The 22,363-nt window shown below is 40.9% G+C and overlaps 2 protein-coding genes across 2 annotated transcripts; one reads left to right on the top strand and one right to left on the bottom strand.

Moving 5' to 3' along the window:
* Positions 1-7,226: 7,226 nt before the first annotated feature.
* Positions 7,227-9,759, top strand: LOC147642252 (putative F-box/LRR-repeat protein 19). The gene is made up of 2 exons (XM_086804424.1): positions 7,227-7,759; positions 8,944-9,759. The coding sequence occupies exons 1-2, from the start codon at positions 7,377-7,379 to the stop codon at positions 9,575-9,577; spliced, it is 1,017 nt and encodes a 338-aa protein (XP_086660550.1). The 5' UTR covers positions 7,227-7,376; the 3' UTR covers positions 9,578-9,759.
* A 6,951-nt stretch (positions 9,760-16,710) lies between these two features.
* On the bottom strand, positions 16,711-21,350 carry LOC147642251 (uncharacterized). The gene is given in 10 exon segments (XM_086804412.1): positions 16,711-17,204; positions 17,301-17,490; positions 17,630-18,287; positions 18,396-18,532; positions 18,641-18,757; positions 18,945-19,180; positions 19,182-19,466; positions 19,641-20,029; positions 20,369-20,431; positions 20,642-21,350. Coding segments are annotated over 8 exon segments (2,046 nt in total). The 5' UTR covers positions 20,413-20,431; positions 20,642-21,350; the 3' UTR covers positions 16,711-17,204; positions 17,301-17,310.
* Positions 21,351-22,363: the final 1,013 nt, after the last annotated feature.

The following is a 22,363-nucleotide window of genomic DNA, read 5'->3' as shown; positions in this document are numbered from 1 at the left end:
AGCAACAGTAGAAGCCTACAGGCCAAGGGTCCCCCCACCCAAGCACTTCCGGAAAGGACAAGCAAGCAGTAAATGAGAACCAAAACCTGGTTCTAGCCCTAAAGGCCACTGCTTGGAAGGTAGCTCACTAATAGAAGGAGGCTAAAAAGCTAGCAGAAAGAAATAAGGAATTACACTAGGAATTGCAGGATGCCACATCCTCCCAGGAGTATGCAGAGATTTTGAGAGAGGCCATGGAAGACATAGACAAGGCCAAGACACAGACAGAAGAATACAAGGAAAATCTCGAGAGGAGCACAAAGTTTGAAATTGACACCATCAATGAGCTGAAGGCGCTAGAAATAGAGATGCACCACTGTCTAGAAAATGAAGATCAACTCAGAAGAGAAAGGCTCGGAGATTGAGAAGAGTACAAGACAGCACTCCAAAAACAGATAGAGGAGGCACGTCTAGTGGCAGAAAGGGTACAACAGACCCAAAAAACTAGACTGTAGTGGAAGCTAGAGCTATGTGAAGCAAAAGAAGAGGCCGCCAGGCTACAAGAAGAACTTGGAGTGGTGAAGGCTGATATGTTGAATTAGTGGACAACCCAAAAATGCTCCCGGTCATCAGAGTGCCAAGGAAAGAGTGGGGAGAACTATTAGTTGAGGTCCGAAAGCTGCAAGATGCTAACCAAGCTCTAAACAAAGAAAATGAGCACCTGAAAGACGAACTAGCCAACAACTCAGCAACCCCGGGCCAGCACGGATAATACATTCTTTGAAGCCTCCCATGTAATGTTCTCATAACTGTTGAAGGCTTACAAAGACCTGCCACCATACTTTCAAGATGGAGATAGAATAAGGTCCATACTAACCAAGAAACCCCTTCCTCTGGAGCATCCATGCTCTCAGTACTTGTTCTCTTAGACTCTGGAGGGAAGGAAGATGCTCCCACTAAGGATGCAACCACCAACCATCGCCGATGTCTGAAAGTGGGCATCGGAGATCTAGATGCCGAAAAGACACAAAGCCCACTTCCAGAACATCCAGCAAAATATGAAGAAATAACACAAGTCAAGTGGAGGCCTATCCCAATGTCAGAAAAGAAAAATCTAAGGTAGACCCCACTCCGACTTGTGGTGAGAGTTTTTGACCTGTAGACTCCACAAACCGACAACAGAAGTGCAACAAAGTTGAAGAGGATGCAAAAATTTGCCACCTACTCTAATAATGTGTACATTCTAGACTACACTCCTCTAGAAATCTTCATAAAGTTTAAAGATAAATTTGTCAAGGGAACCAACCTGGGGAGCAGAAGCTCCAGCACCGAGCATGCCAGGTGTTGCACTCAGCAGCTCAGTGGCGATAGAGCACTCAATCAGACCACCTTCCATGTCATGAGCACCACCTTCCATGTCATGAGCTCAGTGGCGATAGAGCACTCAATCAGACCACCTTCCATGTCATGAGCACCACCTCGGTACTGCACATGTGAAGGTGGCAGGTTGTAACCACCAGAGTAGTCATTGCCAAGATCAAGAAGACAAAGCTTAAAAGGATGGATGGTCACTACTGCAAGGGTACAAGGGATGCACGAGTTTGAAGGCTGCAAAGGTTGCACACTGCAATTAGCTCACAGCTAGTATTGCATTAATAAAATGTTCTTTGTATCATGGTTCCATCATCTCTCTAGGAAGCTTTATTTACTTTTCATTTTTTAAATGTTTTAGTAGGACAATCAATATGGTTGTATGTCAATGGCTGGAATATGTTCATTGATTATTTTAAGGTCTACTCAATGTTGATGTCGACATAGGTTTTCTTAATAATATATTACTTATTCATGTAATTCCTTTTTTTACACAAAGCACTTATCCATGTATTTGCTTTTCTAAATTTAGGGAATATCTATGCAAAATCCCTTTTTGCTTTTAGCATGATGTATCTATAAATATGACCCTTGGCTCTTACTCTAGTCCTCACTTCCAAATCTTATTACCTTCCTCTCCCTCTTATTTTATTTCTCTCCCTCGCTATCATTCTCTACCTTAACAACCCTCACCATCATCCTAATCTTTGTTGATCTCATTATGTCTTCTTCTAATGGCTCCAACTATACTCTCAAGGATAGCTTTGATACGGTTTTCAAAGATTTGTGCACGAAAACAGGTGGAGATGCAAAAGAATATCTAAGAATCACAATAGATGCCCATAGTCTTTGGAGCAAGAAGACGCTAGTGTGACCTATCGATTCCGTAGATTTGTATGTCTGTAATATAAATATTGGAAGTGCTATCGGCACTTGGTGGAGTTACGGGTGCACTGCTAAAGAGAAGCAGGAGTCCCTTTGAGAGGAGTTGAAGAATAGAGTAGCCCATAAAAGCACATAGGTGTAGGAACCCTTATGTAGTTATGGTATGTTATCTTTTGTAAACATTATTTAAGGATGTAGCCCTTACAAGTACGTAGTTGTCTTCAGTCTTTGTCTGCAAGGATAATGTAATAACTTTTCTAGAATAAAGTGGTCTTTCAACTATAATTCACCTTGTCAATTTTATTGATTACCTTGTCAAATTTTAGGTTGTTTGTTGTTTTGAAGAAACAGTATGTGATCCCAATGTAATTTCTTTTCGGGAGAAAAATTATATCTTGCCTGCAATTGGCAAGTATATTCTCCTATTTAATTTTGTATTGTTGGTTGTTTTTATGATATACTCACTCTTCCCCAAAAAAGTAAGAAAAGATGCCTTCATTATTGGGGTGTAGGATTTTGAGGGAAGATGTCTTTATTATTGACATTAAAAAAGAAGAAAGGTATTTTTTTTTGTTTGGTGTAAAAGAAGAGTACACCTTTCCCACTACTATAAATATATAGATAACTTTCATATAACTTTGTTAACCACCATTCAGCTTAGCCTTCTTAAAGAGAGCACACCGCCCACAACCCTCCTTCGTATTGTTTGTGATGGCTTCATCAAATATTAGCATTGAAGCTACTATTGCACGTATTGCTAGGGAGGCCATCAACGCAAGGGTCAAGCAAAAGACCATAGATGGTGCACAAGCATAGAAAGCTCTCACATTCTTACCACTTCCTACTAGTATAATGATGATATTTCTGCAGTGCATACCAAAGTCTCACCAAAGTTGTGGGATTAATTGCTATATGGCGAGCCCATGGTTTTATTGATGATGCATCTGAGCATCTCTTGCTCTACTAGAGGAAGTGCAAAAGGGAATGAATGACGTTCGCTTACTTTGTACCTTCACCCCCCGGAGGATAAGCAATGCCCATAGAAGTAAAGATGGTAGTGACCCATAGAAGTAAAGATGGTAGTGAATAAAAGTTATGATAGAAGAGTTGTATTTAAAAGTTGTATGTGAATGAGCTTCTTTTTATTTCTAATTGGAAGAAGTGACCTTGATCTCGAGGATGTAATGTTGTCATGTTGTTCTCTCCCTCTCTCTCTCCCTCTACCTCTCAAATAATTATGTCATGACTCTCTTTCCCTCTCTCTCACACTCTCTTTGCTCCTCTCTCTTGATGGAGGGGGAAGGTAATCCTTTTATTTCAAAAAAGTGAGTGGGAGTGGGGGAGAGAGAGGAAGGACAGAGAGAGGGAAGAGGGTGGAAGAGAGAAAAGGAAGAGGGGGGGTGAGGGGAGGTGAGAGAGAGAGAGAGGGAAGGAGAGAGGAAGGGAGGGTGGGAAGGGGAGAAATAGTGGGAGAGAGGTTAGAAGAAGGAAGGAGAGAGGGAAGAGGGTGGGAGAAGGGGAGAAAGAAAGGGACGAGGTTGGGAGAAGGAGAGAGGGAGAAGCAGAGTGAGAGGAAGAGAGAAACGGACGAGGTTGGGAAAGCATTAGGGGAACTTTCGACTCAAATTGGGCCCTCTAAGGATTGCTACACTTTCTCTCTCTACAAAATTGGGCTCGTGGGTGAAGGTATATAGCATGATGGGCAATTTTACATATTCAAGAAGTCCCCAAATTTGGTGATGATGTGGCACACGTAACGTTACGTGCCATGTCATCACCAAATTTGGGGACTTCTAGAATATGCAAAATTTTCCATCATGCTCTATATCATTTGAAAGGTCTCAATGAGTAGATTCCAAATTTCCAAACTCTACTCACTTCTTAGTTGATTTGCAACAAAAGTTTTACCATGAGCCCATTTTTACAAAGAGAGAATGTGTACATAGCAATCCTTAAAGGGCCCAATTTGAGTCCAAATTTCTCCTAATGTGAGAGAAAGAGGAAAGGAGAGAGATTAAAAGGGAGAGTGGGAGAGAGATAGAGGGAAAAAGAGAAAAAGAGAGAGAGAGAGAGAGAGAGAGAGAGAGAGAGAGAGAGAGAGAGAGAGAGAGATTATTCATAGGGAGAGGGAGAGAGAGAGAGAGAGAGAGAGAGAGAGAGAGAGAGAGGAAAGAGGAGAGGAGAGATTATGTGTGTGTGTGTGTGTGTGTGTGTGTGTGTGTGTATATATAGAGAGAGAGAGAGAGGAAAGGAGAGATTATGCGTAGAGAGAGAGAGAGAGAGAGAGAGAGAGAGAGAGAAGAGGAGAGGAGAGATGATGCATAGGGAGGGACACTGAGAGAGCAAGAGAGGGTGGGAGAAGGAGAGAGAGAGGAAGAGAGAAGGGCAAGAGGTTGGGGAGAGATAGAGGAAAGGAGAGAAGGAAGGATAGAGAGTGAGAGGGAGGGTGGATAAGGGAGAAAGAGTGAGAGGGACAAAGAGGGAGGGAGAGGGACAAAGAGGGAAGAGGGTGGGAGATTGAGAGAAAGAGAGAGAGAAGGGAGGAGCTAAGTTAGGCTAGAGGGGAGAACGTGGGCTGGGCTGAGAGGTGGTGGTGGAGGTTGTAGTAGGAGATAGTGGTGGGCTGGGCTGGAGGTAGTGGAGGGACTGGAGAGAGAATGTCCACATTTGTAAGAGAGAAGAGTTGCTAGTAAAAGCTCCCTCCACCAAGATCCCTCAAAAAACACAGTCTCATCATATACCCCTAGAAAGATTGAGTCGCTCTCTAAAAGTCTCATTTTGACTACTGAGCCACCATGAAGAGTCACTTGCCTCTACTTGTTAGCTCAAGGATCCCACAAGCTCCATATTCACCTTCATCTTCACTAAGGCAATCAAAAGGTCTTTTGTTTTCATCTTATGAACAACCTAGCAATATACTTGTTGATGAAGAAGTTCAGCAAAAATCAACATCTTGCACACGTCAACCATACCATTCCCCTGGTTTATCTTTAGAGTCATATGATTTAAGTTTTTCTTATTTTGACTTTCCATCTTCATTAGATGTAGCTTTGATGATACTCAACATGCATCATCAATTCATATCCACAAGAGGAAGAGAGGTTTTAGTAAGAGAACGAAATTTTTATTAACCTTTAACCACCAAATTAGCTCACGTAATGATTATTGCTGCAAGAATGATCATTTATTAAAATAAAAGTTTGAGATATTTAAGAATATTCTTTCTTGAATTGAATTATGAAGAACAAGATGCAAACCTCTTTAGTCAACTGCAAGAATGATCATTTATTAAAATAAAAGTTTGAGATATTTAAGAATATTCTTTCTTGAATTGAATTATGAAGAACAAGATGCAAACCTCTTTAGTCAACTGCTACCATCACTACAGAACAAGTTCCAATATAGCCTTGGAAACACTATGGTTTATAATACACCTTCAAAGTTTCTTTAACTTTGGGAAATTCATGCCTTGAGAGGGTGAAATTAAGGATAAGGAAGAAGAAAAGGGATAGATGTATGGAGGCTTTAAGGGCACTTGATCCTATTGGTTAATTTGAAATGTCATGGATGGAAGGCTAGTTTAAATTGCATGCACAAGTTATGCCAACTACAAAGAGGCTCATTTTTTAAATAATTTCACATTTTTCACTTTATAAAGGTTACCTTCTAACATAAGAATGCACATTCACTTCAATAAACTCCCATTGAGTGCAATTATCATTGTAGTGCTTCTTGTTCCATTATTTTCCCAATACTTACTTTGCCCACTCTTCTTTTTGGAACATAAAGATTATTGCCTCAAAAACTTTCTTAACAATTGCACATTCCATGTAGAAGCAAAATGCATAATTTGATGGGAGTTAATTAGGAGCCACAAGAATTAGAGAAATTAAGGAATTATAACTAATGTATAATTTAATCCCTTAAAGATAGGAAAATTTCAATTTTGATCAAGTAACTTCAAAATGCCAAATTTTGATCGAGTACTTTAAAATTTAACCAAAAAAACACATTGTAAATTGGGTACTTCCTTTTTCTCTCATATAGTCCTCTCTCTCTCTCTCTCTCTCTCTCTCTCTCTCTCTCTCTCTCTTCGCTACCCACATGTGTTCTAGTCACATGAGTTGTGCCATGAAGTGCAAAGCATGTGTGAATTAAATGCTATTGAAGATATATGTTGTTGTACTTGGGACTCAGGACTCAATTTTGAGACTTGCTTTGTCGTTCATGATTTTCAATATTTATTCTTATGGTTTGAGTACATGATTGTTTACTAAGCTCTGCATTGTCTTAATCTCTTCATCATCAAATTTTTATTAGGCTTTACAAAGAAATTTATCACAGGTGGTTTCTAAGTTCTTGCCACCCTAGTGCTCCTTTAGGCAGCCCAACAAAGAATAGTGATCGGCTTTATGGAGTACTAGAGTTCCTTCACAAAGTGGCCACTGGTTGCATGCACAAACAACCCCTCCAAGACATGAGTGAGACATTTGGGCGGAGAATAGATGTATAAAGAAGCTAAGTGCTTCATTTTGGGATGAAGAGTAGGACAGGCACAAGAAGTTATTCATGTATGCTAACTTCTAAGATGGTTTACATATTGCACTAGGTGCCCAAGTGTGAATCGAGCCACCCCTTGGATTGCCCACCTATCTTAAAAAGCTTTACACACTTCATTAGAGAATATGTTCATGTCATGGTTATCTTTTGCATTTTCATGGCCGAGGGGTCAAATGAGCTAGGAAGGCACAACAAATTGTGGGCTAGAGAAATGTGTGTAAAAACAAGCCCAAAAGCAAAGGAGAAAGAAAGCATGAAATGAATGCATGAAAGGAATATATGCATGAAAATTATTCAATGCGAACCTCGTGTATGTTCTCTCTCTTTCTCTCCCCCACACACACACCCTTTCACCACCACCACCATCACAACAACATCTCTCTCTCTCTCTCTCTCTCTCTCTCTCTCTCCCCCCCCCCCCACACACACCCTTTCACCACCACCACAACAACACACACCCCCTTTCACCACCACCACCACAACAACAACGAGGTGGATGACACCTGCTCCATCTTCTACTCGTGACGTGCCTTTGAACAAATAAGAGAGAAGTCCCTTGCGTCAAACTATTCCTCATCGAGATGATGAATTCTTCGTCGTCGTCGTCGTCTTCATCATCATCCAATTGGGCAGATCTCTTCTACGAAGGCCTGGTTTGCATCTTTGAGAAGGTGGGCTTCGAGGAGCTGTACCAAAGCCTGCCTCTTGTCTGCAAGAACTGGCGACGAGCAACCCTTGACCCTCTCTGTTGGCTCCGTATTGACATCACCAGAAGCTTCCAGAAGAGACTGGTCCAAGAAGCAGCAGCAGCAGCAGCTAATTCCCATTCTTCTTGGTGGCAGCTTGCCTTCGTGAGCAAAGTGGACCACATGATTCAGCTGGCTGTGAATCGAAGCTTCGGGAACCTTCTGGAGCTCCGCACTCGCCATTGCTCCGACTCTGCCATCCTTTACTTAGCCGAACGGTATCAACACGTCCTCATACTTATATTTAATAAATTCAAGGAAATTATGCGTTTCCATAGATTTTTTATGTCGTAAAAATGTACTTTGCGTTTTTTTTTTTTCAAAAAACTGGCAGTTTATATTAAGAAGTAAGACAGGTTACAACCAACATGTTGACAAATCTACAGAGACCAGAGTCTATGCACATTACATACAGATCCGCAAGCCCTGAGCTTGCCTTTGACTTAGTTGAGAAGATTCTCTAGCTGTGACCCAGCTTTTTCCTCTTTTGGTGAGTGTGGCTTTCAAAGGGCATATAGTGCTTTGATGAGCACCACATCCTTGGAGATGACGGCCTCTCTCATCTTCCGCACTTCCTGAATTTGTTGAGTTATCTAATCCACTTGCTTTCCTTTAGCTTTTTCCTGCAGCCGATGAAGCTTGGAGTCCATGTCTTTCAACCTTCTTTGTCTGCATCTTTCACCTACATGAATCAAGTTCTCTTTTGGCCTGAAATTGGTAGTATGCATACTATTAAAAATGGCATCAAGTCTATTTAACCATAAGCACCATAACATTTCCGTTCTCAGGATAGCCCATAGCTCCATGGTGCACCCGATGCCTTCTCCAAGAATCAAGCATTTGGCCAATGACTCGAAACATTTCTTAGCAATAGGGCAATGCATGAAGGTGTGCAGGTCATTCTCCACCTCCTTGCATCTGTGGCACTTCCCATCCCCTATGTTCAGTCTGAAGGCTTTAAGCTGGTCCAAATAGCTTTGAGCATGACCAACCAGGCTAGGTACTTTGCGTTTAGTATCTATGGGTTGCTGAGTAATTAATCCGTGTCTTAATGATCAAATTGCCTCGGTGTTTCAAGAGGTTTTCCGTATAATAATTATTAAATTGCTTTGACTAATCATGATTTTTTTTACCAATATATATAGGTATTATTATGCTAAATCTTACGTCTGCATATACTTCATACCCTATTTAACAAGTCACAAATCAGTGTCCATCGCTCAAATTTTTTTAAAAAAATGGGCATCCAATGAGGAATATGCTGATCTTGACTAATCATGAATTTATTGAGGAATTCCATGCCTTAATTATAAAATTGTCTTCTCTCCCCTCCTTTTTAAATTATGTTGCTGCTAATTTATTTTTCCTTTCTTGTTATTCCAATTTTGAAATATGTATGCAGGTGTCCCCAGTTGAAGTGCATTTCCATCACATTCTCTCCAAATGTCACAGACAATTCTATCATCAGGATTGCGGAATCATGCCCTAAATTGGAGCATGTGGATTTAAGTCGATCCCCAAATATCACACCAGTCTCATTGATACAGCTTGGCCTAAACTGCAAGCACCTGACCACTCTAGAAAGGAGCATGATAAACGCACACTCTAGTGCCAAGGAAAAGGCCATGGTTCCTTCAAAAAATTTACATGAGTTTCTGTCGTCAAATGCAGATGAGGAGGCACACACAATCTCTGATTTCTTTATGCAAAGATTGAAGGTCCTTGTGTTGAGAAACACAGGGCTCTCTGATGAGGGTTTACAATCCATTGTCCAAGGGTTCCCTAGCCTTGAGTATCTGGATTTATCTGGCTCTTCAAATTTGACAAGGGGGGCTTTGGATCGTGCAGGCAACTCATTGAAAAATCTCAAAGCTTTCTATAGACCGCAGTTGATGCCTGCATCAAATCGTATCTACGGTGGAAGATTTGGGCAATGGCCAATGCCCATCAATGAGTATAGAGGAGCGTGTCACTTTCCCATTCCTTCCATTGGTAGAAGTCTTACCAGCTACACTGACAAGAGTAAATATTTCTAGTTGATTATCTCGCTCACTTATTATCGTGTGATCTTGTTCCTTGATATTTGGATATCGTCTATTCTTTCTTTTATGCACCTTATGTTACACGCTCTTGCAAAGGCTTTTAAGACAATTGCTATTATTGTAAGTGTCTTATTGGAATATTGGGATATTATACCAATGAAGTCATAATCTAATCTATGTAAAATTTATATTCTTGATTGGATTGTCTTTTGTGAAAGACCTAGTGTTCATCCTTTCTTAGTGAAAAAGGTTTATTTGGATATGATTATCTTTTGTGAAAGACCTAGTGTCCATCCTTTCTTAGTTCATAAGATTTAGTTTGATATGATAAGTTGCTATTATGTTTGTACATGGAAGGGCTAATTGCTTTTAGATAGATTTAAAAGCTGTTCATAAATATGTGGCAGAGATGTCCCCGAGTTGGCTAATGATTTAGCTTTCTAATGCATGATAAGCAACCCCCCCCTCCCCCCCCAAAAAAGGACTATACTTTCGCAAGGAAACATCAACCTAAGGTGCCTACCATAAAATACAAGAGCTTGTAAACCTAGATATTTCATCACACAAGTAGTTAACTCTACAATAATGTGGGCTAACATTACCTTAGAAATAAGACTGGACTTGCACAAACCTCATGACAATTCATGATTTTCTTTTGTCACCCTTCATTTACAGATGCTTGTATGCACATGGTGTTCTTTCTAGTTTAACTAATAACAAATCATTTCCAAAAATATAAGCATGTGAGCCTCTCACTTCACTACCAAATAGGGATGATACAAATTACAAACATCTAGAATCGACCTCTCCCCCTCTCTCTCTCTCTCTCTCTCTCTCTCTCTCCCTCCCTAATAGAAGATATATATTGTTATGGGTGTCAAGTGGTGGGCTAGAGAAATGTTTGTAAAAACGAGTCCAAAAGCAAAGGAGAAAAAAGCTCCAAATGAGAAAGAGAAAGAAAGCTCCAAATGCATGCATGAAAGGACATGCGCATGAAAATTATTGAATGCATAAGACGACGTATGCAAACCTCGTGTTCGGTATTTTCCCTCCACACACACACCCCGGTTGACTAATTCCAAGTACTAACCGCCGCAACACGACAAAGCTACAAGCCACTTGTTAACATACCCGAGCTATCGAAACACCAACCTCAATATCGGTAACAATGCCAGTACCACGGACAAGAAAACGTCCTCATTCGATCGCTACTAACATACATCGTTCAATGCAACGCCGACGTCCCGATAAACCTGTAAGTGCAAGTAATCTCTTCACCCTGTTTCTTTTTGCTGCTTATCTTTGGCTCCTCATAAGTGGACAAAGCGCTCCCTACGAAGGGTGGATCTGGTACAGCTGGGATTGTTTGTAGCTACATTGCCCAACTATCCCAATTGCCAAACTACTCTCAAATCGAAAAGACAATCTCACTACCACTAAACTCAAATCAGCTTCCATATACAGCCAGACTCTTACAAGTTTTCGCCGTGCAGTCAACCTTCGCCACTGGCACTTAGGAAAAATGACGCGAATAGTCCTTCCTACCTTGTGGTCCATCTTGCACCTATCCATGAACTCATGCTTTTCGTCGATCACATCTACAAGCTGAACCGTATCTTATCAAGGCACTATGACACCAGATCCCATTCTTGCATGCAGCATCCATGTCCCATGCCAACACCTTGCATGTTTGCCGTCAATCTTGTTGTCATGCCTGGTCTCATTTTCTTCATTACATATTGCGTTGGGTACCCAAGTGTGAATCAAAGCTTACCCACCTATCTTGAAAAGCTTTACACACTTCGTCGATTGGAAATTGGAGATGATGTCCATCCATGGGCATCTTTTGCATTTTCATGGCAAAGGGGTCAAATGAGCTAGGCACAACAACTTGTGGGCTAGAGAAATGTGTGTAAAAACAAGCCCAAAAACAAAGGGAAAAGAAAGCTCCAAATGAATGCATAAAAGAACACTAGTACTCACAACCTGCGCGTTGCTGCAGACAAAGGGAAAAGAAAGCTCCAAATGAATGCATAAAAGAACACTAGTACTCACAACCTGCGCGTTGCTGCGGTATGTAAAAGACATTAAGAAGCGGAACGCATGAATGAAAGCGGGAATACAAAGGATCAATCAGAATACAAAGGGTTAATCAAAGGAATTTTTTTCTTTTTTGTGTTTTTTTTGTGTGCCTTGGGTTGTCCATGGTTAACATATGTAATAGATATGCATGAAAATTATTGAATGCATACAAGGACGTATGCAAACCTCGTGTTTGCATACGTCCTCCCGGCATACGTCCTCCCGGACACACACACATCCACCGACCCCTTCAGCACCACCACAACAACAACGAGGATGACACCGGTCGACCTTTATCGTCAAATTATTCATCAAGATGATGAATTCTTCATCGTCGTCGTCGTCTTCATCATCATCCAATTGGGCAGATCTCTTCTACGAGGGCCTGGTTTGCATCTTTGAGAAGGTGGGCTTCGAGGAGCTGTACCAAGCCTGCCTCTTGTCTGCAAGAACTGGCGACGAGAAACCCTTGACACTCTCTGTTGGCTCCGTATTGACATCACCAGAAGCTTCCAGAAGAGACTGGAAGAAGCTTCCCATTCTTCGACTAGTCCCCCCCCCCCCCGTTCTTCTTGGTGGCAGCTTGCCTTCGTGAGCAAAGTGGACCACATGATTCAGCTGGCTGTGAATCGAAGTTTCGGGAACCTTCTGGAGCTTCGCACTCGCCATTGCTCCCACGCTGCCATCCTCAACTTAGCCGAACGGGTCCATACTTATATTAAATAAATTCAAGGAAATTATGTTTAATTATGTGTTTCCATATATATTTTTTGGGTCGTAAAAATGTACTTTGCGTTTAGTATCTATAGGTTGCTGAGTAATTAATCCGTGTCTTAATACCTTGGCGTTTCAAGAGATTTTTTGAATAGTCCCGTATAATAATTATTAGATTGCCTTAACTAATCAAGAATTTATTGAGGAATTCCATGCCATTTGCCTTCTGGAGTCCTTAAATTATGTTGGTGCTAATGACACTCCACATGCATGCACCTCACACTCACACAGACACACACATATTCAAACCTGCATGCATTCAAACACCCCACATGCATATATATATATATATATATATATATATATATATATATATATATATTTGTATATATATATATATGTATGTATATATATATATATGTGTGTGTATGTATGTATGTATGTATGTATGTACATACATACATATATATCCACCTACGTATGTACATTCCTTTCTTGTTATGCTAATTTGAAATATATATGCAGGTGTCCTCAATTGAAGTGCATTTCCATCACATTCTCTCCAAATGTCATAATTCTATCATTAGGATTGCAGAATCATGTCCTAAATTGGAGCATGTGGATTTAAGTCGATGTCCAAATACCATACAAGTCTCATTGATACAACTTGGCCTAAACTACAAGCAGCTGACCACTCTAGAAAGAAGCATGATAAACGCACACTATAGTGCCAAGGAAAAGGCCATGGTTCCTTCAAATATTTTACACGACTTTCTATCTTCAAATGCTGATGACGAGGCACACACAATATCTGACTTCTTTATGCAGAGATTGAAGTTCCTTGTGTTGAGAAACACAGGACTCCCTGATGAGGGTTTACAATCTATTGTCCAAGGTTTCCCTAGCCTTGAGTATCGAGATTTATCAGCTCTTCAAATTTGACAAGGGGGGCTTTGGATCGTGCAGGCAACTTGTTGAAAAATCTCAAAGCTTTTTACAGACCGTAGTTGATCCCTGCATCAAATCGTCTCTATGGTGGGAGATTTGGGCAGAGGAGCCTGCTACTTTCCCATTCCTTCCATTCCTAGAAGTCTTATCGGCTACACTGATTGTCTAGTTCACTTATTATCACGTGATCTTGCGATGGTTCCTTGATATTTGGATATTGTCTATTGTTTCTTTGATGCACCTTATATTGCACACTCTTTCACAAGCTTTTAAGACAATTGCTATTATTGTAAGTGTCTTATTGGAATACTGGGATATTATCAATCTAATCTATATAAAAATTTGTACTCTTGATTTAATTGTCTTTTGTGAAAGGCCCAGTGTTCATCCTGTCTTAGTGCGTAAGAGTTATTGTAATATGATTATGCTACTATGTTTGTACATGGGAAGGGCTAATTGCTTTTAGATATCCTTACAAGATGTTCATAAATTTTTGGCAAAGATGACCCCAAGGCTAACGATATAGCTTTCTAATGCAAGACACAACCCCACCCCACCCCCTTCCCCTTCTTCTTCTTCTGCCCTCCCAACAAAAAATAGTACTATACTTTCTCAAACAAACACTAACGTAAGGAGCCTCTCACTTCACGACCAGATAGGGATGATACAACATTTAGAATCAATCAATCTCTCTCAATACATGTTTAACAAAAGGATGTAAATTTTGATTCCGGAAGAAGTACTTGGGCACACACAATCAAAGCACGTGAAAGGTGATTTTGACTAGATAGATGTCCCCAGATAACAGGGCTCTCTAAACACTTGTAGAAAGAAAGAAAAAAATATGGCTAGATCCTGATTACAAAGAGTACATGGTGAAGCTTTTGATCTAATTAACTTGTTCGTACTTACCACACAAGCGATTGTCCATATTGGAAAAAGAGGTATAGTCATGCATGATAGCTTATCCACATACTCATGCTCACGATGTGATCATATCATAGTTACCAGATACCCCTCCTAATAAGCCGATGATGTGATGTTCACACGTGACGTGTGCATGATTACGTGGTGCATAAGAGTCCTCGCATCTGTGGTGGGTGGTAGAAACTAAGGTACAGGACATGAAACTAGAAGACTGTTGGGGCAAATAAAAGGGGCCACCTTTGCCTTGTAGCTCGCTCAAACAGCATGAGGTAGTGGGCCCATACCAGTCAATGGGTTCGAATCTACCCGACTGGTGCTTGTAATATAAAAATGAAAGGGGGAAAGCAATGTGGTTGAAGTGCAAGAAGCACAGCCTCTCAATCCGTGGAGTATGGCCATTTACATAAAATTTTAAATATGAAATGGGTAGCTTTATTATTATTGATGGTGTTCTAGTCAATTCAGACAGAATGCTTGGATAACTCTCGATTGTGGTCTCCCATGTGCATTAAAAACTCATTTAAAACGTACAATTTACCTAGTTAGATATATAAATTTAATAGTACAGTGTTTATTGTGCCATGACCTAGCTAGATTAGTCAATCTAATCACATGTTTTATGTTTTATGTTTGGAAATTGCACAAGTCTTTGTTAATCAATTTCTATTCACAAGGCATTAAACAAGTTGTTAATTCATACTTAGAAGTAGATATAATTTTATGCAACGTGAATTTGTGGGTGAATGCTTTTTTTTTGGTTGTCCTTAAATGGTTGTACTTGTTTAGCTTTGGCTAAAGAAATCATGATTGCATGCTTGCGGAATCCGAGTGTATTGAGAATGATTGGAGACATTTTTTTTTGGGGGAAAATGAGTAATATGAGTGGTTGAAGCTTTGAGGCAATCAACTCAATTGATTGAATGCAGTTAGTTGGCAAGCTTTGAGCCAGTCAATTTAATTCATCAAATGCAGCTAGTTGACAAGCTTTATTATACATGTAGGGCAAAGCAACCAAAAGAACATAGTTTTAAGCATGAAGATGTTCCCATAATTAAGCTAATGGAAGGTATGTTGTCATACCCATTGCCACCATGTGTGCCATTTGCCAGCATGCGTTGTATCAAGAACGATTTGAGTTTTTTTTTTTGGGAAACGAGTAATATGAGTGGTTGAAGGTTTGAGGCAGTCAACTCAATTGATTAGTTGGCAAGCTTCAATTCCGCAAATGTACATGTAGGGCAAAGCAACAAAAAGTACAGCATACTTTCAATCATGAATCTGCTTCCATAATTCAGCAAATCCAAGATATGTCGGACCCATTGGCACCACGATGTGGGGGGTGCCAAATGTGCGCTTTTAAAGCCGAGTGAGGTGGAGGCTGGAAGCAGGAGGCATATAAGTTATAGCTTCTGTCAAAACAACTAGAGCTTCTATCATGTTTGTTGAATCAACTCACATCTTCGATGATTAGACTGGATAGTCCTGATGAGCCATGGTAGTTGTCTGTTGTGATCAACACGATGGAATAAATGATTGATGTCGGTAATGGTTATTCAGTGTGCTTGTGGGGCGGGGGGGGGGGGGGGGGGGTTTCATAATTCGAGCGCTCTGTCACGTTATTGCAATGACTTTCCACCATCGTTGTTGCCTTAACAATCCTTCCATTTCATGCTTGTGTGCATTCACTTTAGCGTTTTAACCTCGTACACTTCTAATACTGCCAAGTTTTGAGTGGTTGTAAAAGCGGACGGCTTCAAAGACTTGGTAGTATTCAAAGACTTGTTGTGAAGCTGTCTACACTGATTCTAGGAAGCCGCCTCTGCAACGCCAACTTCAAACACCCTAAAAGCCTCTCTCTTTCTCTCTCTTACATGAAGGCGACAACTCTTCTCTTTCTTCAGGATTGATAAACAAGCCAGACATTATTTTCAGAGACTGAATAAATTCTCAAGAAACCCTGACCCTCCAATTCTCCTCCGTTTTCTCTATTCATCATGAATGAGCTGGCCTTGATTACAAGGTGTGTGCGTGTGTGGGGTGCACACATGAGAGGAAACACACTGTATATCAACTACCTCGGAACTACTGGCTCAACTGGGCAAAACAGCAAGGTGCCATCAGATACTCTGCTCACATGACAGGAGCAAACACAACTGTAAATCGACTACGTCAGGTAGTACTGTCTAGCAACTGGATAAACCAGTGGAGATATGTGCCATCAACACATTAAAAATGGAACAAATTGCAGTCTCTAGTTCCCCCACACTTTAATCTCACAATACCAAAAATCAATACATGATGACTAGTTCTACGTAACATGCACTACAAAGAGCACACCAGCCATAACACAGACATATCCACAATCCTAGGGCAGAAAAGAATGCAAACTAGCTTGACCCTCATATTACTGTAGGCAATTGAGACTTAAGCCAAACTAAAGCGTCACACTAACTCTAGTTGTAAGCCGGACAGTGAACTTTCTTGATTGACAGTACTGAACAAGATTTCTACTCCACAATAATGTACAAACACTTCTTTTGAGGAGCTTTGAATTTGACCCTTGCAACAACTAGCCAGAATTTGACAATCTTAAGCTTCACTTAAAACTGAGGAGACTGCATCAAGCCAAGTACACTCGTACTCTTGAGGTCTCTTGACTTTACCTAAGCCATCCCAGCTTCCACTACGAGAAAATCATCACAAATTGGAAGCCACAGCCTAGAAAAATAAATTAAAAGCCTTATCAGGAAAACCTGAAGCAATTTAATCTCACTGTTGTTAGGCACCATGTTTATCCTAAAGAGAAGAACTAAACATTGCCCTGCCAGCACACTGGCACCAATAGTTTGTAAGAAATGTCAGGATTGATTCCTATTCGTGTTTCCAGGCCTTCAAACCTTCAAAACAAAAATGAATTCAGGGAGTTGGCCTTCAAAAGCAGGTCCATCCCCTAGTTTGTCACAATGGAAAAACAAGTGGTATCAATAGCAGCCCTTCATACAGAAAAATGCAGCTTTCCTAACCAATCCGAGGCATCAATTTTTACCTGAGCAATTTCAATATTTTTTCTTCCCAGACTGGATTCCAACTTTCTTCTCCTGGGACATCAGAGTTGACAAGGAGCTTAACTTAGCTGGCTTCTCCTCCGTGTCATCAGTACTTCCCACTGCCAGAACCAAAATGGGCTCCAACTCATGCAGTTCAAGATCTTCCTGATCCCCATCTTCATACTTGACCTGGAAAAAACACAAACTTGAGTTTACTATCCAGTGTAAACGTGATCTGATCAACAGGTAACGGAGGTCAACAGGCAGTACACAACAGATTTCCAGATAAAAAAAAGAAAAACAAATCACTTGAACTAGAAATTCAAACCTTATAATACTGTGTTTTTTTATCAAACTTCACCACTACTCCATCATAAAGTGTGCCACCAAAATCCTTCTTGACAGGTTTCCCTATGAAAGTGTCAGCTCCCCCTTTACCAGACTCCTGACCGGTTTCTGCTTCAGTGGCTCCCTTCTTTAACCGCTTAGTCTTTACCTCAGCTGTTCCTTCCCCCTCTACCTTGCGTTTTGCCACAGATTTCGGTTGCTTCGGTGTGTCCTCAGTTTTTACACCCTTACTTGGTGACTTTACATACTTCTTTGATCCAGAACTTTCTGCAGTCGTCTTGGCCTTCCCTTTTTTGTGTGTTTTTGGAGATTGCAAGTTTAGGCTTCTTGATATTTTACCAGTCTTTCTTTTTTTTGAAGAGCCTCCTTTGCTACTTTTTGGAGTGCCTGTTCCAGTTTTTCTTTTTCCCTTTCCTCCCTTAACTTGAGATCCTCCAGGAGTTTTGAAAGATGGAGAATCCAAGGCCTTCTTGGTTGATTTTCCAGGGCTCTTTGTCTTCTTGGTCACGCTAGATTTCCTTGATCCTTTGGCCTGAGAGCCAGGAGTTTTAGGTGATTTGGCAGAACTCTTTACACCACTTTTAGTTTTCTTCTTTGCTGTACTTTCAGCCCCTGATTTCTTTGATTTCTTTGAGCTTCTGTACACCACAGAAAAGACAAGAAGCAGCATTGTTTTAAACTTGCAGAAGTGGACAGATGACTATAGAGAACCGAAGGAGGAAAAAGGGTTACTAAATACTCCTTACTTTTGGGAGCCTTCATCAGCACCTCCCTCAGAGCGAGGTCTCTTCTTAGTTGATGAAGGTAGACTGCGTGAAGAGGACAATATCAACTTTACTTCCCACAGCTCCAAGTCTTCTTCATCTCCATCCTCATAGACAATCTGACCATGTGAAAGATGGAAAACGTGTATTCAGTAAGACTCCGCACTTATTAAGACGAATGTATCCATCTACAACATAGAAAAGCCTAAGGAAAACAACTAACTCACTTTGAACCATTTTGATTCTGGATCATAGCCAACAACATCACCCACATAATCCTTCTTGCCAAATTTCTGTATCACTTTCTGGCCTTTGATAGATTCAATTTCCTGTTCAGTAACTTCCTGACAAGAAAGAACACATCGACATTACCATCAGCAAGTCAAGAACACGATAATAAAACTTCGCTTATTATGGACCACACATCTCAGGTTTCTGATCCCTTAAACGCTGAAAAGAACCAATCCCAACTCACCACAAGATGAACAAAATTAATTCATCAAGGCAAGCCTAAAGAAAGATATTACTCACATTGCTAACACGAACTGATTCATTCTTTTGCACATGGTGGTCCTCTAGAGGCTTCTCTGCAGAAAGATTGCTATCAGCTGCAAAATCTATTACCTCAGGTACAGGCTCTGCTTCTGCTACATCTGGAGTTGGCAACTGTTCTGCAGTGGCTTCCCCAGGCTCATCGACAACCGATTGTTGAACTCCAGATGGCTCAACCACTGGAGGGTGCAGCTTCCACATCTTTCTCTTGTGTTTAAAGGCAACTCATCAAGGCTTCTAAAACTGCAAATCCAGATGATTCTGAAATGCAAACAGCACTAGGATCTTGAGCAGGAGCCTCTGACCCAATGTTCATGGTAACCTTGGTCACTGAATCCACATTTCTGTCAGAATCCTGTGCTGCTACACTCAAGGAAATATCCACCTCTGCGTCTGCATTTACTTCAACAGAAGCTTGTACTACTGAGGTCAGTGGGGGAACGTGTGGCACAGGAGCCTGTAGAGACTCCTGCAGATGACCATCTGACACTTCAAATGGTGCTGCACAATAGGAAAAATTTATATCACATCTGAACATTTGCAGAGTGCAAGTATGATGAAAAAAGTTCTTAGCACGAGAAAGTCAGAAGGGGAATGATATCCTTGAACATAAGATACGTCATGTGCAATTGTTTGTGAACAAAGATCTTTTTTATGAGACAAGGTAACACTTACCACCAGTATCAACTGCACCTCCTCCTCCAGCCAAAGATGCAGAAGTAACCATGCCATTTTCCAGCATCACCATGTCATCAAATACTTCTTCCTGCTCACCAACCTGCTGAATTTCACCCTGAGGGTTTTGCTCTATGCCCACCCCCTCATATAATGGAAAGTCTATTTCAGAAGGGGCACTGTTCAGATCTCTACACAAGGGAGGGAAACTGAACGTGGCAACCGGAGCGGTACCTGTGTCAGTACCAGTTGAACTACTACCTTTCCCCTGCACATCAGTCAGGCCTGCAGAGGGTGGCGAGGTAGTGATACTCTCCCCAGCAGGTATCTGGCTTGAAGGCGGAGCCAAAACATCATTGAGTTCAGGATTGAAGACTTTGTCCGCCTCTCTACATCATCAGACCAAGTGCAAAAAGGATAAAATTCTCAAAAAATATTCTCGAGACCAAAACAGTGCCAACATCCTTAGAATTTGCTCGATGCCCTAAACCCTAACTTTCAAAAGCACTGGTTCAACGGAAAAATCAGAATAAACAATTTAGCTTATGAAGCATGTGAATGAACAAGATATTCCTTTGCTTCCACGCCCTAACCCTAGCATCAAACACAGCCGTAGCTTAAGATGCTTGTAAGCGGCAAATGGCAAGCTATCCCTTCCAATAAAACCCTAAATTACAGTAAACATGAAGAAAACCACAGCCTCAGAGAAATCTGTGAATGAATCTTACTTGTTGACGCCATTTGTTTCAAAACCACGGCTCCCGACCTCCATTTTGCCGTCAAACGTTCAACTGCACAATGAAAAGAAATCCGGGGTCCCTTACTCAAAACTTTCTTTCCTTCGGCTTCCTGATCTTCACCCTCCCTGGAATCTTCCCTCCCAGACGCCCTCAATATGCCCCTCCTGAATTTTTCCCTCCCGAAAACACAACCTCTTGACCCCTAATTTCTTCACAAAATTTCAGCAGAAACTCAAGGAGGAAGGAGGAGGAGTAAAATACCTGCCAGAAATCTCCACCAGAGCCGCGCTGTTGTCGAAGCAGAGATCCGTCTAGAAACTGTGAGAATCCGAAGCTGTGCGTGTGTGTGCGCGCTCGCGTGCGTTTTGGCGTGAAAGGTTAAAAGACGAGGGTGAAATGTTATTGGTTTGATTTTGAGGGGAGATGAGGAAGGGTTCGGTGGTGCTGCCCGTTCCTAGCATCATCAATGCATCATTAACATCTTGAGTTTTCACCATAGCTAGGAAGCCTTAAGTACGTTTTGTGAGTGCAATACCGATTACGGATCTCACCCCATCTTAGGTCGGGTTCACAAGCTTAGGGTTAGTAGTAAATTGGCAGAATTTCTAGCCATTGATGGCGTCCAATCATGTTGGTGCACACAATTTCATCTCAGGGTGTTTACAGACTACAGGCCTGCCCACGAAAAAGGTTGAGAGCTGTGGGCAGCCACCTTTTGATAAATAATTGCTGGGCGACAATACGTGTTTACAGACACCACTGTGAGGGATGTTACCCCCCCTCCACACACACACACATAGAGTAGGCAAGAGTGGTAACAGCTTGGAATGGAGACTAATATATCTTGTAACGGTTGAGGAAGGGCATACTACTGGAGCAAGTGGCTCTAAGCTCCTCCTCGATCTTCCTTGTGCAAGCATGTGTGCATGTGTGTGAATCTTCTTGGAATGCGAATTGACCCATGTGGAATACGAATTCTCATGTTTCCTTCTTCTTAAGTACCTTGCCTTGTCATTCAAGTGAGAGAAAGAGCAGAGTGAGTGAGCACACCAATGGTCAAGCCCTGCAGATCCTAAAGAAAATTTAACAACATATACATCTTGTTAAGAACTCTTGATCCTAAACCAAAATTGAAATCGAAATGTAATCTGGATACACTAGTCAGTATAATAAAGTAACATATCCTAAACCAAAAATGTAATCTAGATACAATAATCAGTATAATAAAGTAACACACGATGCTACCAACTGTTAACATCTTGGCTACTACAAATCGTTCTCCAAATCACAAAAAACATGGGTTCGATGTGCTCATCAATGGCCTAAAGAGATGAGAGGTGTAGCCAATCAACCGTAAACTTGTTGCGAATGGTAGCAAGTCCATCTCAGCTACTACGGATCATTCGAAATTCAAAGGGTTCGCATTTATCCGAGGCTTTCTATATATTTCATTATAATCAACACTAAGCGCAAGCAATTATCATGTTGTCTTTTTAGAGTCTACATATACTTTCCAGTCTTTGCCTTTGTGTATTTTGTTAATCATGTTAATTGTAGTTTGTTGATCGGTTGTTAATCGTCGATAATACTCCATGTTGGTAATCCATCAACACCTCTAGCAATCATGTTGCATATTAACGAATTACTTGATGCCAACTTCAATTTGTTTTATCTACATGACATTCCATTTTATCTTTCCTTTATAGTATGGATCTTCTCTAGATTGCTGATCTTCCATCTCCCCCAAAATGTGTGATTGTTCAGTCTCTTTTTGAATCTAAGGACTTTTCTTTATACAAGAGAGTAACATATCCTCTAGGAGATTCTCCCAATTACAAGTGAGTGGGTACTTGCCTACTAATGTGATTTTTTAGAACATAATCCTAATCACCACTTAGCCTTGTAACTTATTACTCATTGGAGACTTGTAGATCAATTTAGATGTATTTCCTTCTATATGAAGTGGTATGCCATTGAGTTTTG

The sequence above is a fragment of the Cibotium barometz genome, chromosome 1 (assembly GCF_041138505.1).
Source record: "Cibotium barometz isolate CiBa-2024 chromosome 1, ASM4113850v1, whole genome shotgun sequence".
NCBI lineage: Eukaryota > Viridiplantae > Streptophyta > Polypodiopsida > Cyatheales > Cibotiaceae > Cibotium > Cibotium barometz.
The sequence above is the reverse complement of the archived record's forward strand: the minus strand, read 5'-3'. Positions and strand labels throughout refer to the sequence as shown.